Source organism: Struthio camelus, chromosome 3, assembly GCF_040807025.1.
Source record: "Struthio camelus isolate bStrCam1 chromosome 3, bStrCam1.hap1, whole genome shotgun sequence".
Lineage (NCBI taxonomy): Eukaryota > Metazoa > Chordata > Aves > Struthioniformes > Struthionidae > Struthio > Struthio camelus.
This window is the reverse complement of record NC_090944.1, coordinates 59,190,004-59,208,079: the sequence shown is the minus strand read 5'-3', so window position 1 is coordinate 59,208,079 and position 18,076 is coordinate 59,190,004. Positions and strand designations below refer to the sequence as shown.

The 18,076-nt window shown below is 42.8% G+C and overlaps 1 protein-coding gene across 5 annotated transcripts in view; it reads left to right on the top strand.

Annotated features, from left to right (window-relative positions):
• SCML4 (Scm polycomb group protein like 4) overlaps window positions 1–13,629 on the top strand; it is an 83,425-nt gene extending 69,796 nt beyond the window's left edge. For all 5 annotated transcript variants that reach the window (XM_068937965.1, XM_009676934.2, XM_068937962.1 and 2 more), the window contains 2 exons: window positions 6,714–6,859; window positions 11,791–13,629. In XM_068937965.1, coding sequence (XP_068794066.1) covers window positions 6,714–6,859; window positions 11,791–11,916 — 272 coding nt within the window. In that variant the 3' untranslated portion in view covers window positions 11,917–13,629. The remainder of the gene's footprint in view (window positions 1–6,713; window positions 6,860–11,790) is intronic.
• The last annotated feature ends 4,447 nt before the right edge of the window (window positions 13,630–18,076 follow it).

The window sequence follows — 18,076 nt, the reverse complement described above, 5'->3', positions numbered from 1 at the left end:
TCCTCCCGTAATTATCGAAAGGCTTATTGAATACTTTGCACATTCTCAGCATCCATAAAGTACAGTGGTAAAGTCGCACTGCATAAAGTTGTGTTGTGTGGAGAAAAGCCTTGGTCTCAGGGGTTTGAATCCATGTCCAAGAGACTGAAGCTTAAAATCATAGCTCCTCAAGCTCACACCGCATTTCTTTCCCTTCTTGTTTTTGATTGTGAATGCCACTGTTTCACAGTCTTGGACATGGACATGGACAACGCCTCATGACAATTAAGCAATTTCCTGAGTGGGAAGCTGAGTTTCAAGGGACAGGTCCATCTCTTTCATCAGGACTTCCCACAAAACTTCGTCTTTACAAAATGAAAGCCTAAAAGACGGCAGGTCTTTTTTTCTTAACTGAACCATCAGAAAAGTCGTTGACTTGCCATACAATAGGCTTTGCAGATTCCTGTATTTCTCTAGCTTGGAAATTATGAAAGCAAACTGAGGAGCAAAGAGGAAGAGCTTTCTTTGGGCCCAGGCACCTGTGATATTTAAGTGCTTTTGAAGAGCTCTAAGTGACTTCGAGCTGCTACATAAGACACTTAGGGGTGAAAGGACTCTGCCCAAACCACTTAGTATTTTTTCAGGTGGCTCATGCATTTGATTCTTGCAAAGACTAGCTCATCTTGGACCACTGGGACGTGTGGGCCAGCTCAGGAAACAATACGGTCTCTCTAGAACCGGTAGTTATGCAATGAAGATCACTAAAGCCGTTACTAGTTTGTTGATGCTGCTTATTTATAATTATTAGCAACTTACTGGTCCTGGTATCATCCGCTGTACATTACGGCCTGCACATAAAAGCACATGCAAACCCATACAGAGATGGTTTTGCCATCAAGGGCTTCAACAAGAGGAACAACAATCTCCTTCTGTATCTCAGGTGCTCTACCAATATACACTGCTGTAAATAAGCTCAAAGGGCTAGTGCACATCTGTGCCACTACCATCCACTGCATTTCCTCCAAACTCCCCAGCTGTTTTCTAGAAATGCCAGCAGAGAGTTTCCTGCAGTCCACGGAGGGTGGTTTACTCTCCACTACAGCCAGGTAGTTCTCAGCGGCTGTGATTTGCAACGCAGTGACATCCATGAAGTCCAGGTGCCCACAGATTTATTATGACATCATTTCTAGCATTAAAGAAACTGTCCTGTTTGCAGCCACAGCTTGGTTTCGTCTCCTCTTCTGCCTGTGATAGCATCAGTTCTGATGTGCTTCTCAATAGCACTGCAAGTTTTGCCACAGATTTTTACAAAGCATAGACTGTGTCTCCTTAAATATAGAGACCCTATCTCTTCACAGCTATTGTATTTGTCACCTAACATGCTTATTCCGCTTCTACTGGCGACGCTAGACTTCTAAAATATGCATCCTTCTGAAATTGCCTTAGTGCAGCTATGCTAGAGTTTGATTACTGTCTTTGCAAAATCTCTCTTACAAATGTCTTGGAAATCTGTGCTCTCACTATGATGCTTCTGTGTGTGTTTTTCTTTTTTCTAGAGATAATTTATATGCTGCTGAATCATAAGCAAGCAAAGATGAGTAATTGGTGCATGCTAGAATCTGTTCTTATTCTTCTCACTTTGCATACTTACAAGGCAGGGATGGGCAGGGCTCATTAAAAGGAGAAAGAATTTGTCTCTGGAACCTCAAGCCAATCCTCTTTATTTATGGATATTTTTGAAAAATAGCATGCCTTATCTATCATGATAGGCAAATATCATGGACAAAATCATAACTATAGGACATATCACGGTGCCTAGCAGAACATGTTTTTCAAGCGAAATGGATGAGATTAAACCTTAAAGCTCTCATTAATACGATTGGAAACTCGATGCCTAATTCTCCGTGATTATGCTAAAAAATTCCAAACGAAAAGAAAAAAAAAATCTCATTTCAGAAAGCCAGTTGGGGCTGCTAACAGACAAGCATGCACTTTCCTGTCATCATTTGCCAAATTGAAGCTCTTAAATCAGGGAAGGAATAGTCAAGGACATCATAAATCTTTCCAAGCCCTGCTTACGTAACAGACAAACAAACCCTTTGCTTCGAAGTAGGAAGAACGCGTATTTAATCACAACACAATAACCTTAACCTTGTGCTGCAGCTTGTTGTTTTTACTTAGATTTCATCATCTAATATTAGCAGTTAATTATTATCACCTGAAAGCCTTTGTTAATGAGGCATTACTACTTGCTAATGTATTTATTTCCTGAAAATATTTTGGGGTGCAGGGTTTGAAGTTTCTTTTTTTGCAGAGTAGTGCTGCGAGCACATTACAGGGGCTGAATCCAGCACCTTCCTGGGGCAGCGGCAAAGGAGGTCCCGACGGCACTGCTGGGCTCACTGCTGGGCACCACTGCTTCGGCAAAAGCAGAAACGTCCATTTTGTAGGACATTCAGAACCTGAAAGGTTGGATGCCTTCAGTGAGATGACTTTTCTCTTCTCTTTACAAAAGAGAGGCAAAACAAGAAAAGCCTAAATGAATATGTCATGCCGATTCACGACTGCCTTTCCCTCAGCTGGACTTTGGGCTGCTCGCAGGGCTGCAGCGCTGGCCACCGCCGTCCCCTTGTGCCGAGGGGCCGTGCCCCGCGTGGCACCTGCGGGAGCCAACAGCCACCAGCTTGCATAGGCTACGCTGACATATCAAACATGATCTTGAGCTCTCTGCTGATTACAGGTTAGCAAATCTTGCAGTGCCTGTACATATTCTGTAATTATATTCCCCATAGTCCCAGTTTTCTGATGCCTTCTCTGCTAGTGACACCATCTCTTTCGGTTGGTGTGCTCCCTCCTTTTAGGAAAGTCTCTTTTACAAAGCCTTCCGCCTGTCCCTGTTTAGAGTGAGAGGTTTGGGTTTTTGGGTTTTTTTTTTTTTTTGTAATGTTTCCTGTTTCTCTGCGCCTCCGAGGGCCTGCTAGTTTTGTTCACTTTCAGTAGATCTGCTTCTCCTTATTATCTGCTCCAGTGCGATCAGAGAGAACCTTTTAAAATTTCATTCCCACCCCCTTCCCCTGAGGCAAAGAAATCATTTAGGCCTGCAGCAATATTAAAGTTCATCTGTCACTCCCTTTCCACTCTTATCTATCAATGACCGTGCTCCCTCTGGGGTCTGTTTGTTTGCCAAGAACATATTTAAGGAGTCTGTTATTTATCTTTACTCTGTTCACAGGTTTAACTCCATTTTAGCATCCTATCTCCTTGGCATGTCCCTGCATCAGTTGGGCTGCTGGCTTTAGCTCTTTCCAGCCTCCTTCTCAGGACAGCTCCAAAGCTGGAGCCTGGGATCAGAGGAAAACCCGCATGGGACGAGGCGCCTCAGCTCAGACCGAGCCAGGTCATGTCTCTCTGCTGGCTTGGGCCGTGGTGTTTCGGGGCTGAGCCAGTGTTTCCGGCAGACGCAGCTCCTGTTGCCATGCAGGGAACAGCCAATATTTCTGAAGCGTTGGGACTTCCCGTGAAGCCACCCCCCAAGGAGAACCCGCTCCCCCTCTTTTCTCAGGCACCGTTTTAGGTAGAACGGAGAAGTGCTCCCCTCTGACTACCTAGATTTCCATATCCCCTTCCATTAATTTGAAAATTTTTTTGCCACCTGTCAAAAACAGGAAATTGGATTTGACCTAGATTACGATCTCTAAAAATAATTATTGGTCCTAAGCACTCCCATCTCTTTGTAATCTGAGTATTCATTATCATCTTGATTAATTCTGATGACAGGATGGCATAGGATACCCGGGAGACGTGCAGCTTCCTCATTTATCTAATTCTTAGGTTAAGTGTGAATACCTTCAGATAGGAAAAAAATGTATAGTACTTGCTCTGCTGCCATCAAACACTTCTGTGCTTAATATAGGAGTCTTTTAACAAAGTGATGCTATTGAAACATAAAACCTAGGCCTTTGTGTAGACGTGAAATTATTTATTTTTCTTTTGTAAATAAAGAGGTTCCACTTAAATGTGTAAACTAAGAAGCTACTGAGCCAGAGTAAAATAAACAACAAAATACATTTTAAAAGATACGGAAGAGAAGATTGTTTCCAGACTAGGAAACGAGTTCAAGAGTCTTGTCCGGAGGCTGATGGTATCCCATTTTTACTAACGAAATTTAAATACAGCTAGGTATACACAAGTAAAATAATACATCTTCGTTCATGAAAAAGCAGTAGAGAATCCAGCATTTAATTCTGGCTAGGTAAACGATGATCTTTGAAGAGTTAGTATCTATGCATAATTCTTGTTTTTAAATCATTACATGATACCTCAGATAGAGATATGAAAGGGTTATCTTAACTTGTTGGGGCCTAGAAAAGTTCTAGCCGTGTAGTCTCTTTAGAAAGGTCATTTGTATTTTTATCTTTAAAAAAATCAGATTTATGCTATTGATCGTTAGACTGCGAAGGAGTGAATAGAATTCCCTTGTCATTTCAACCTTTTCTTCTCACCCCCCCCTTCCCTTTATTGCAAATATTTCTAATACCTGTAAAGGCTCTCAGGGGGCTCTCTGTTCCCCTTTGCTCTTTCCTGGCATTTCTGGAAGCAGTGCGTTTCAGGCAAGAGTCATGGGGCTAAGGACTGCTCTCTCTTAAACAGGAAACCAGGAGAAAACACCTGATCTTCAGCTGGGGCACAACATCTCCTCAACCATATCACGGCAGTAGCATAGAAACTTGCCTCCGCAATTCTTTGGGCACAGCCAAGCTGTTCTCTCTCCCCTCTCTTTTCCCACTGGTTTGCAAAAGCTGGATTTTCTTCCTGCCCATTGGGTTGAACTGCCCAGGGGCAATATCTCCACACATTAGCTGGCATTCAGACCACCAGTGGATCCAGTGGGGGAGAAACACTGCTGTTGCCAAGCCAGCCCACAAGACCCTCTTTCGAGGTGCTTGTGCCTCTTCCTCCAGGAGAAGTCGTAGTTCTCCGCTTGCCCCGACAAACTTACTCAACGTTACTGATGATGCAGGGGTTGGCCGAGATTGCCCTGTGTGTTTTGCACTCTTTGTCTTCATCATTTCATGCCAAAGACTCCAGATGGTCTCTTTACCATTGTGCATTGCGTGTATTCTGTGAGCAGCGCCCAGGGTCGCGTGGCTCCGTACGAACACCAATCCTAGCTGCCTAATTAAGAGGACCTGCAGCTATTCCTTGTCCGTTATATGCAGAGCAGTGACTTAGCAAATGAGAGTGTAATTATCATGATATTTACATCATATCCCATTATGAAACCCATCGAGCAGATTTGCACATTTGTAGTGCTGCTGCTTGCTGGAGTTCATCCTTCATAATTGCAAAATATACCTCATTGCATTATACTGTAAGATGAGGATGATGGCAAGAGAAAAAAGGACCAATACGTACATAAAGCAGTTATTGTGCATATATGGGCAGATCTTCAGATAATATAAATCAGCACAGCTCTATTGAAGTCATTGAAATGACAATTTACATAAGTCACAAACCCAGCCCACTACATTTGCTCACATATATTATGATGTTTTGAGCCATGCATGGTATTCTAATATATTTTAATCTATCTTTACAAGCTCAGTATTTCTCCAAAGAGCTCAGCTCTGAACCATTCTAATTTCCCTCTTGTCTACTTGGGGTTTCTCCAGGCTCCAGTTTTGCAACTAGTCAGGTATCTCTGATCTCCCTCTACTTGGCACTCTTCTGTTTTTTCTCCTACCTTCTGCAGTGTCTGCTTCTTAGCGTTTGCATCTCTCTCATTAAAAATTGTGCCTTAACAAAAAGAGAGATGAGTAGGTCTGAGCAAATAACATTTTATAGATCTGTGTACTGCCTCCTGCTAACACAAAGTTTGCTTTGTGTAGATATAAACAAATATAAACAGCTTTCCTGAAATGCATAGTATAGTACTTGCAATAGTGAAGCAGCTTGGGGGGGGGGGGGGAAGGGGGAGAATGGCACACACATGGAGGCTGAGATTTATAATTCTGCAGAGACTAAGAATAAAAACATAAAAGCGCTTTCATTCCAGTGTGCCTTTATTCCCTTGATTTAAAGCTACAGCAAGCTGAAGTGACCTTAAATCATCCTGGGCTCATACCATTAAAAAGTCACATGTGCAATGTTCATCTTAGCATGTTTTAGTAGCTCTCCAAATAGACATTCATTGGGGACCCTCAGCTTGGTGAGAGCCTAAGATTAGGCAGATATTGACTAGAAATGCTCCTTTAAGCTCCAAGATAAGTCTGAAAATCTGAATGCTAAGAGAAAAACTATTTGCTAAATCCCCATTTTATCCTCTAGCCTTGGCATTCAGTGGCAATCTCCTTTGTTTAGTGCCCAAGTGCTTTCTCTCCAGGTGGGAGGGTGGTGTCTTCTTGAGCCAACATCCTCACTGCTTGCAGATCAGACAGCAGGGGCAGCTCAGTTTAAGAGCCTGGCAGCTGGCACATTTTTCCTTCCCCAGCAGGAACCTGAGGGTTTCATGTTTTTTAACACAATTCACCAGCTGGGATCGTGTCTTCTGGTAAGTGCTCAGATAGGAAACTGCCAAGTCCCCTTCTCTCCCCGCCTCACCATCTCAGGCCAATACCCACACATGAGGATCTGAAGTCCATGGCAATGTAAGACTGCCGTACTGCTGCACACTCACAAATCAGGGAAACCACTGGATGCCATTGTAATGTTGTGGGCTTTTTTTATACCGATAGCCTCAAGTCCTTCACCTGAAAGACAAGAAACGGCTCGGCCATCAAGCAAGAATCCTTTGACCTGGACTGTGGATGACGTGGTTTGGTTCGTGAAGGATGCAGACCCTCATGCTTTAGGTCCCCACGTGGAGCTCTTCAGAAAGCATGTATGTAGAAAGCTGCCCTTTGTGTATCTGGGTAATTTATGCCAAGTGCACAGGCGCTCCCAAGGGATGGCCATCACACATCACACACACGTCCTCAGCTCCCTTCAGATGCAATAGGCAGCGTTTGTGCTCAGCCAGGTTCAAGACAGGGTTGTGCAAGGAATTCAGCACCACTGTGAGGTTTGGCCTGAAGAAAGGTTCACTTACCCTTTGATAGGAAGACCCCAATAATGTCTTTAGAAAATGCTTACTATCTGTTCATAGCTATGCTAGCATAAATTTTCTGTGCCAAGCCTAAGAGAAAGCACAAAGGATCTGGTGCTCATTTTTCATTGTCGGATTGGCACAAAAAGCCTGGCCTCAGTGACAATTATTTCCCAGAGCACCCATGATTCTCCCCTGAAGAGCATTTTTTATGTGTCTCTGGATATTTAGCAGGAGAAACCCAAAAGAGCCACGCTTTTCATTCTTTTCACAGTATTATATAACAACATAACTGAATTTAACAGACCTGCTGACTCACTGGGGAATATGACAGTTGCTTTCGTTAGGCAATCTCCAGTAGTGGAAATGATATTATCCTCTAGTATTTCAATTAGTACAGGGAAAAGCTGTAAACATACATCTGACCAGGAGTTTCTTGTTTTCCTGCTGTATATGGAGTTGGTACCCCTGCATCTAACAGTATCTTCGTGCATCCCTTCATGCTTCCTTGATCAATTCAGTCTGACTCTGAAAATGGATTTTACCCTAAAAGTGATTCACCTGTGTTCATTTGGCAGTCATACCTTCAGATGTAAGTGTCTGGACTTCGCTCTAAATGCAGCGAGCTCCCCAGCTCTGACCCCGATCAGCGTTTCAGGTTGTAAAGCAAGCGAGAGCGTTTGATTGCCAGGTCCTGCTCCTTGCTCTCCAGGCCAGCAGGGACTGGTGGGAAGGTGGAGCTGCAGACAAGGGCCTAGGGAGACAACTGAGGACATCCTGCTACACAACAGTTTAGGGTTTCCAGATATGGGGAGCGGGTGCACCTGAAGAGCAGGGACAGATGGACATTAAGATGTACTAATGAACATAAGTCTTGACGTTTCCTCACCCTACATAGATTTCAAGACCATTTGCCATTCTGCAGGCAGTTCAGCAGGATGAGAAGAGAAGGCACGAGAGTGCCAGGACCAAATCTGTGGTTATGGGTCAGGTGCTAACCTACTTTCCCTGTCTACTGCTGATAAGTCAGATCTGCCTTGTACGTTACTTATGAAAGTGTGGCACAGTTGGCCGTGAGGACACCAGGCAGATAACTGAGCATCTGCAGATTTAAAGAAACTTGCTCTGGCATAAGACTGTCAGAAGGGGCTGTGCATCAAGAGGGAATCTGCACGTGAGGGAGAGAGAATCATCATTGTCTTCAAGGCTTGCAGGTGCATCCCAAAATGGAGTTCAAAGTTAACATTGTAAGATGCATACCGTGCAAAAGCACCGCGTTTGTCTAGTTTGCATTTCTAGCAAAGGACGGAACAGCGTGCTTTTTATACGGCACCAGGGCTGTGACACACACTATGCAGTTACTGGGCCAGCTGCACTGAAGCATGCTACAATACTACAGCTGCTCTGTGACCAAAAAGACCAAGCTAAATTGCCACTAAAAACTGTACCTGTCATCCTTTGTGAAACACCCAGCACCTACTGCTTCTACTTATCACTGGTTTCCTTGTAAAATATGCAGTAGTCTGAGAACTTAGGTAAAATTACCACACAACTCAATTCAATTACACCTTCGAGTTATATATGTCCCTGCAATTTTTCAGCCTTCAAATCTCGTCTGGATTAGCATGGAGACCCCAGGGGTGAGAGACAAGTGATTAGTCCATTAACCTTAGCCATATCTTCCTGTATGTTCAATCTTTCCATGAAGCAAGTGCATAATTTACTTGGAAGCACTTACTGTCATTGACAAGGCCCAGCTATCACCTGAAATTGTTGCCTTGGCCATCAACTAATCTGAGCTATGACACTGGGAGGGAGAGGATGGTGGGACCACAAGGAAGAAAAGGGTCGGGGGAAGAATACTGGATGAGGACAATGCTCTTTCACGTCATTATATTAAACAATGGCTACCACAATTTGGGTGTTGACTGTAGTTTCTGGAGCGAGGTCTCCCAGTGTGCAGTAGGAAGCTGTAGTCTGCACAGGCTATAGCTGCAATATGCACTAAGGGATCACTGTGGTTCTTGCTCTGCTCTTCTCACCATGAGCAGAAGCTTTTCCTATTGCCAAGGAGCTTTCACAAGTAGCTCCTGAGAGTCCACCAAGTCCATGAAACTGCCCACCACCTCCCCTCTGCCGTTTCCTTATTCCCTCGGCAGGGCCGTGTGCCAAGGAAAGCCTAACGCATGCTTGATAGGTCTTTTGACCTTTCACAAAGGAGCCATCGGCGTGGCAGAGACCTTGTAGCAGCACTAGGGCAAGACCTTTTCTCAGCAAGACACAAGTGATGGTTAAAAGACTGGGGGAAGGGAGACAAAGGAGGAGAAAGAGCTGCAAAGAGAATTAATAGGTAGAAAATTCAAGCTGGAAGAGATCAAAGCAATGTTATGGTCTGATAGTTTAATTATGGCCAGTGATTGGCAAATGAATGTATGAAGGAGGCAAAAACCTTTGAGTTTAATGTAATTAATCCCATTTATTCAAATAGCAACCTGCCTCTGCCCATGCTAGACATGAGCATGCATCTTTTCCTAGATCTTCTTCATATCAATTGTTTTAGTATTGTCCACTGAGGTGACCACTTGCTTCACTCCTGTTGCAGGTGGTGGCCTAATCAGGAGATTAGTACCTATTCATGAGATTGCAGAGCGGAAAAGAGGGGGTTCTAGTTCTGTTCCGTGCATCGATCTTCAGGTCTTTGATTTCACTTGAAATTAGGTGCTTAAATACCCGTAAGGATCTGGACTTTCATCTTACTCATTAACAGCCTGACCTGGGAGACATCCACAGCCAGCTACAATTCTTGCTTGCATTGCCCAGGGCTTGTTTAGGAGCTACTTTGCTTTTTGAATAGTATCCTCAGAACAAGAGCTGCAGGAAGCAAGAATGAACACAGTAATACTCTTTGTGGCAGGCAGAAGCTGTATGCTTAATTCCCCAATGTACCGTCACCTTGTGGCTCCTACCCTGGACACCATTTGTTGCTCCCATCCCCTTGCAGGGACATGGCAGCTTCCTGCAATATTCTGACTTGCAGTGGCCCAGATCTCAGCTCATGAGAAACAAGCTTACTGCGCTGATGGCACTGAATTTCACCAGTTCCAGATCTGGTTCAAGATCTTCTGGTAGGGCTATCGCAGAGTCATGGACCATGCTGTAGAATCCTTCTTTTTTAAATTATATTTTTAAAGGGCTGACACAGTACTACTGTAGTGAAGTCAAGCCAACAAACTGCACAGGTACACAGCTAATGTGGGACACTTAATTGGATATGAATGCTCCCTCTGGCATATTCCTGTCCTGGAGTTTAATTTTGACCCCTACATAGTAATAATAAAGGAAATAATAAAATACTGAAATCACCATTTAGAAAGAGTTGCGTTTGCACCAAACCCTTGACAGCATTTTACCCTATAGCATCACGGTTCTGGGAGTTTGTTTTCCTTTCTTATAGAAATTTTAATTACATGTAACACTTATTATTCCTTTCCCTCAGCTTCCTTGAAGTGATGAGAAGGAGCGAGAGAGGGAAAGAGAGTTTCTGTAACGAATGGAATAGGGGTTGCAGAATGAAGAGCATCAATTGATTGAGTTAATCAGAAAGTGACCTTAACTGCTCATCAGCTAAATCACCTACTGAATGGAATAACAACAATCAGGGCAAATTAGGATCCATAGTATTACTTAATTAGTAGGCAGTGGATCACAGGGGAAAGATCTGACCATCAGAAACACAGAATACAATATATACTACATTAGTGTGTGGGTATATGTATGTGTGTGTGCATGTATGCATGCATGCACATACATGTGTGCATACAGCATGAGGTATGTTTAGCTCTGCTGGTCCAAGGATGTAAGTAAGTGAGGTGGAGATCATGGGGAAAGGTAGTATTTTCTAGCAGATCCACTAATATAGTCAGAAAAAACAGATAAGCTTCGGATCCATGGAAGGACAGTGTCTCTGCAAGCTTGTGTGTTTTATGGTCATATGTGAGTGGGTGAAACAAAAGAGAGTCCATTTCCCTGCAAATGAATGGTATTCTGTGCTCAGTGCAGCAACCTTGTAATTTCAAAAAGGTTTTCAAGCTAACAGGTCTGGGATGAAAAACTGAATTTGGTGGCAATTTCCTCCACTTAGATGGTGGTTAAATTAAATTTGGATAAATGTTATTAATAAATCCAATGAAATAAGTAAGTAACTGTTATCTTCAATTTAAGAACAAGAAATAAAGATACATATTACTTGACAGAGGTGAACTGGGGATATGTGAAATATGCAGACCGTTAGTGACAAAGCTGGAACAGAGATTTGGTGGTCCATTATTAGTAGTTCATAAGGCCACATCTCTTTCTCACTCTTCATCTCTTTCTCCTTCTTTCTCTCGAGGTTAATTTGCTCTTCTCAGAATTAGAACTGAGCTTGCAGCAACCCAGATTTTTATAAAAAATGTGTTTTTATTGCAGAATAATTGAAAACAGTCAAAGCTTATGATTGCTTGAAAAATAAAAAATAACATTGATTAAAACCTCCTTTTTATTTTTCTTTTTCCCTACCTTTTTGATGAAAGTTCAAAATGCATGACATTTCAGCCAGCTCTCGTCTGATTGCAGCATCTGATTCACCTTTTTTAATGTGTCAGGACGCAGCTCTGTTCTCTTGCTTTTGCAGCACTGATTGGGGAGGGGCAACGCATTCTGATTCTCTTTCTCTCTTTTGAAATCAGGAGATTGATGGCAATGCTTTGTTGCTGCTGAAAAGTGACATGATCATGAAATACCTGGGCTTGAAACTGGGACCAGCGTTGAAACTTTGTTACCACATCGATAAACTCAAGCAAGCCAAGTTCTAACAAGTTCTCCAACAACAGCAAAACCTGACCTAAATCTAGACAGCAAATTAAAGGTAACATGTTGCCTTACAGACATGCATTCGTTTGCGGATTGTTTTCCTCCTCTTTTTTAACAAAGACTTTGTCTTTTTTAACATTTGTGCATCTTCACCTTTTTTTAATCCAATGAGGCATTTCGGGCTGCTTTGTGTTAATAATTTGCCAAAAAGTATATAATTACAATAATTATTTTGTATCATTGATATTATTATGATTATAGTAAGTCCTATTTTTGTAATCAGAAGTGGGAAATCAGAAACAAATACCACTATGACATATATTGAGGACTGCTGGAAGATGATCAAAGAGCCCCTCACTTGCTATCAGTCCGCCTCTGAGGAATAACTGCTGGCCTGCATCAGCAGGGTTGTGGCGAGAGCGCAACGCTGGTGCCACCACGGATGCACAAGGCCTGGAAAAAGTCCGGACTTTGGTCAGCTCTTATCTTATGGGAACTACTCCATGTCTTGCACTATCTGGAAAACTTGAATTCTTTAGTTTAAAAAAAGAAAAAGAGAGAGGAAAAAAAAAAAAAGAAAGTAAAATGAAAAAAATGAAAATAGGGGAAAGAAAAGGGTTTCTGCAAGCCAAAGTACTCTTTTTCCCACTAGAGGGAGCAGCCCTAATAGACTTCAGGCTGGAGCTCTGAGGACACGGTGTTTCTGTCTGAGGCGCTTTGGCCATCATGATTCTCCTGTCTAGCACATCTCTAACACTGGTAAGGAATTGCAGGCTCCCAGTAGGATGAGCCTGTCACAGTTTACAGATAATTAATTTAAGAAAAGGCCAAACACAGAAAGTGTTTCTGACAGGATGTTTCCTGTTAAGCTGAAGAGGGGGTGGACGGCTCCCACCATGGCTGGCGTTCCCAGTTGCCGGTGTCCTTCCTCGAGCCATTTCTCTCTGCCACGTAGTCTGTGGCAGTCTTTAAGAAAAAAAATGGAATTTCTAGTTTTGTTTTTTTTCATGTTTTTAAGAAGCAAGAGACCAGGGTGGAAGCGTCCCCTGCAAGGAGCTGGCAATACCAGGCACATTGTGCTTTTGTAATGACAGTCAGATCTGGGGCAGATGAATGCTCCGGGTTTGTTCCCTGGCCGAGCTGCAGTGGAGGGCAAAGCGCCAGGCTTTAAGTCTCAACTAGATTAAAAATAATATCCTTCTGTCTCTTATGCAAACCAAAATATGCTCATTGATACTTCACGTAGCCAGGCCAGGCGAATGGCAGGTCTTAGGCTGAGGAGGGGATATGCCCTCATTTTCATCTTTCAGAAATGAGGATTATGAAGGGACTCATCCATTCACTGAGTTTCAGCCCTTAGTGGGTGGCAAGAAGCAGTAGCAAGTGTTTGTAAGTCATGCAGATTATTTTAGAGCCAGCCTTGACTGAATTGGGAAATGGAGTCCTAATAATATGCAAGACATCATACCATCTGAGACTGTTTATGGAGAACAGAATATTACCAAAAATACCTCATGGAATAACACTCAATTTGATGTATGTTGCTAGAATAAAACTCCTACAAAAAGATATCAGTTCAAGAACCAATCTTGAAAGCACTAAAGAATATGAGCAACCACATCCCACAAGACTTTGACTAAACTCTTGGGGACTACTCCTCCAATTTAATAAAGTTGTCTATATGCGCTTGCAGAATTGGATCTTCATGTGACTGACCAACTTTCAGCAAATCATGTCTGCACATCGAAACACATCTAAAACGAATAGCTGAACGAGTGTGTTAAGTGAGAAGTCCTATAATATCAAGAGACGTAACACACCGAACCCTAAACACGCAGGTTCTTCAAAATTAAAACCCATTTGCATCCGTTTGTATCCATGTTGTACAGAATAGAAATCTGCTCAATCCAGCATCTGGTTGAGACAAAGGTAACATCAACATAAAACCTCACAACATGTTGATGGGAACATCAACATGAAAACTGTACAGTTCATTTTTCACTCCTACATTTTTTTAGAATGAATCTTTCCTCACAAAGAGCCCCAAAATATGTAAAAATATTGCTGCATTAGTAATGTCATGTTCAGAAAGTCCTCAGACAACCTTTTTCTTTTTTTTTTCCATATATTTTTGAATATAGTTAACTGCTCTTTCAGAAAGGTGATTTTAATCCCTCCACTTAAAACCCAGCTCAGTCTAGTATATCAGTAGTCAGAGCTGGTTAGAATTTATCAGACAGTTTCAGTGCTGGAAAACGCCACTTTGTCAAAACCGAAACTTTTCATAAAAGCCTGTTGCTTTTGAACATAAAGTCCTATTTAACTGAAACTACCTTTCTGGTAATGTCAGAACACCATTTTGACATTTTGGGTATGGAACTTTTTATTTCAAAATGATTTTTTATTTTATTTTATTTCCTTGGAGATCTTGTAACTACACATTTTTGTTTTGATGAAAGTAGAAAAAAATCAGAACTACAGAATTCCTGAAAATGAAATGTTCCCCTTCAGCTCTACCTCTCATCTTCTCTGTCTTTCATCTCCCCTATCCAGACATTACAGCTGAGAAGCTTGGTAATACCTACACAGTATTTACAGACTCTTAAGAGGCAGCGATGTTCTTACATTTAATATGCTGAAATAATTTTCATGTATGGGTCTAATACATACAGTCAGTGGTGCTATTTCATTTTATATTAAACTTTCAGGTATGACAGAACTGTTCAAGCCGTGATATTTAATGCTTTATTTTTTACAGGGCAGGTTTTGGGTGGATTCTTTTTAAGTAAAGCTTATAACAAAAATTCCTCATTGTATGTTTTTCAACCAAAAGGCAATTAGGAGGCAAAAATTATTGCAGTAATATTGTAATTATAACTAATTTTTTCTTCTCAAGTCTTGTCAGTGAGGGTAGTTAAGCAGCTCTGCTGTGCAGAGTGTATCAGGCCATTTCCCCAGAACAAGCACTGAAGAGTCAGAACAAGCATGTCACTCGTTTCTCAATTAGCTGCTATTTCCGACATTACTTGTACAAATTACTTTGCTTGCAATTCTGTTCATAGCTCTTGCTTCGGACCGTAGCCAGTCACGTTGCAGTTTTGAACTATTCCAAATGAGTGGGTGGGTATGCGTACCCATAAGAGCAATACATGTGGCTGTTTTCTCCTTTTAAGGACTCACACAGCTGGATCGACAGGCATTTCTGGTGCTTCAGGTAGTTTCAATACTTAATGAGAATTTGCTTTTTAAAAAAAAAAAAAAAAGTAGGCAAAGTCTAAGGATGTGGGGAGAGAGCTATCCAGTCCCATAAGTGTCTGTAGGAGGGGTAGACCCCGAGGTTGCGGACCGACCGGCTACACGCACCCCAAGTGGCTCATCAGCTCAGCCCCTGCGGCCAATACAGGTCTGTCATGCTGTCTTCTCACGGACTGCTGTCCTGGCCTCTTCCTGCTTGCTGAAAAATGTCTCCTTCCCAAGCCAGACCTAAATGAGTTTCGAGAAGTGCCCATGGGGACGCATTTGGCAAAAGCCGCCACCTCCTTGAGCCCCCTTCCTCACTCGGCAGGTTGGGGAGAGCGGCGGCCTTTGCACCGTTAGCAGCTTCGTGCAGCATGATTAATGCCGGCAGGCGCCCTTGAGACTGGCGCATCAAGCATCACTCTGGGCTGCTATTGCCCTTAAACCAATCACTGAATTTCTATAGGTTGTCAGCAGGCTTCAGGAGTTAAAGAAAGGATGGCTGGGAAAAGTTAAGCCAAAGAGTTCTAACAAAAAAACAGCAATAATCAGCAAAACGATAAGAAAATAGTCAACGCGCTCTTGGCGTGAAAAGGGCCTTCCCTTGGATTAGCAGCAAGAGCATAAGCCATCATCAGGTTCAATTAGTGCCGCTCATGCAAGGGAAGATGAAAATGGCAGTTTAGGAGCAGGTATATGGATTTGTAGACAGAAAGGATGGAAAGCCTGCCCCTGACTCCAGTAGCCACAGGTGTGCTTTCAAGTCGTGCAGCAGCCCCTTCCAGAGAGGGAGAAACGGGCCCACACTTTTAGGGGATTGCTCTGTTGGCCCCTACTATTTCCATATCAACACACTTGGGGTTGCTAGGAAAATAATTCACAATCAGCACTTTGGGGGCAAAAATTCAGGCAGGTCAGCAAGAGTCCCATCCCTCTCCAAGCACTTCTGTGCACAGAACCTGAATAAGACAGCTCCAAAGAGGGGCCCACACGCCAACACTCCCCTCATCACTGGTAACCAGGTCATACAGACTTGTACGAATTTTGCTTCTCTTCCTAAGAAATATAGTCTCAAATTTGCACACCTTTGCCAGAGAAAGCAGGCAGGTCGCACATTGCCTTTGATTCCTTGCAATAGTTACATGCTGCTTTCTAATCCATGCTCCCTTCATGGACAATTGGAAGCTGATTCCCTTGGAAATCTAAAATTTTGCTTGAAAAGGAATCACTTTTATTCACTGCCATGAGTTAAATATTATGGAAACATGTCTGCTAACAATTTGCTTTGTGTAATTTGTGCTAATGCTAATAAGCACCAGCTGCATTACTTCCTGTTGCAGATTCTTTTGTGGTTGCAGTGGTATTATCACACATGTACTTCACAAATATGATAGACTCTAGCATAACTCACTCATTCTGGCACCGGCTCCAGCAAACTCCCTTGACTCAGAATTACAGCTATGCAAATCTGAATTTACAGTCTCTGTCTCCCTTTGTTCCCAGAGTCTCAGCTCTCCACCAGGTGCTTGGAGCAAAACTGCTGGGTGGGGACAAGGGACCCTGGAGATAAGTCAGTGCATGTGCAATGTGGTTAGAAGGGGTTGCTTTCAGCAGAGATGTCATTGACCAGTTAGGTTCACTGCAGTTCAAGTAGAGAGGGTTTTACAGAGGCGAAGTGGAAGAGAAATGCGATTTCTTAAAGAAAAAAGAAAAGAGAAAAATTAGGGTGTAATACACTGCCACCATAATTCTTCATCTGAAACCCAAGAATCTTTCAACTGTAACATAAAGAAAAATGTTTCCCTCACCTAAGATGCTAAATGCAGCATGTCAGGCCAAACCCAGGTCCCGCTGAGGTCCATGTATGTTTTATTATTGAATCCGTAAGACCAGGACTTGGCTCATAAAGCAGGTCAAGCTTCAGCCATGTCCAATAGTAACTAGAACCTGACAAGCTATTTCATCTTTCTTTACAAGGAACGGAGGCATTCTTCTGCCGGGTAGCCCCTTTCCCTCTGCTCCCAGGAAACCTGTTAACTTCTTAGTAGAGAGCTTTACCACCTGCAGATCCACCCGATTCTGACACTTTCTCTGTTTAACTTCGTATTTTAGTTGCGAGTTCTACAGAAGGCAGTCTGGGTTTTTTTACTTAGCAGCAAACCAAAGCCTGTACACTGAGAATTTCTACCATGTGACTAAGCAGAAATTTGCACTGATTTGAACATGACTTCACTGAGAGATCTCCACACATTCCTGAGGTGAAGCCCTCAGTGGAATTTAAAAATAAAACATGTCAAAATCAGTCCCAGTGACCCACAGTTATTGGCTCCTCTAGCATCCGCGGCACTTCATCATACTTCAAATGCTCAAGTCTCTCGGTAGTGTCATAGTCAAACAATACAAACTGAAAGGACTTTAGAAACAACTGCATTGTCTTTCTTCTCTTGGTTAATGGAGAGCTGCCAAAAAGCAGCATTTCAAGCTGGATAGGAGAGTGTGTGTGTATGTGTGTGTGTGTGGCTGAGTGAGACTGGCCTGGTTGCACAGCCAGGCTGTGAAGTGAGCGCGATAAAGGCCAGGCAGAGCAGCTGGGAAGATTGGGCTTCAAACAGGGGGAAGTCCCAGGTTTCTCTGGTGGTCCCTTGTAGTTGGTTCCCTTTTTCCAGGTTTATATCAAATTCTCCCTGCATAGAGCAGCATGTCTTTATTAACCAGAGTTTTCCCTTGGCGTTTTGAAGGACTGAGATCGTACTGCCCTTTTCTTTTTGAACATGCGATATGGGCCACCAACTTCATATTGTCAGAGGTCTCTAAAGGAGCGGGGAATAGGAAGAACCTGAAGCCCAAGTGGTAGAAGAATGAGAGCCTTTCAGAATGGAGCAGTTTCACAGCTCTCAGTGTCTTTTGGCTACAACATAGGAGAAG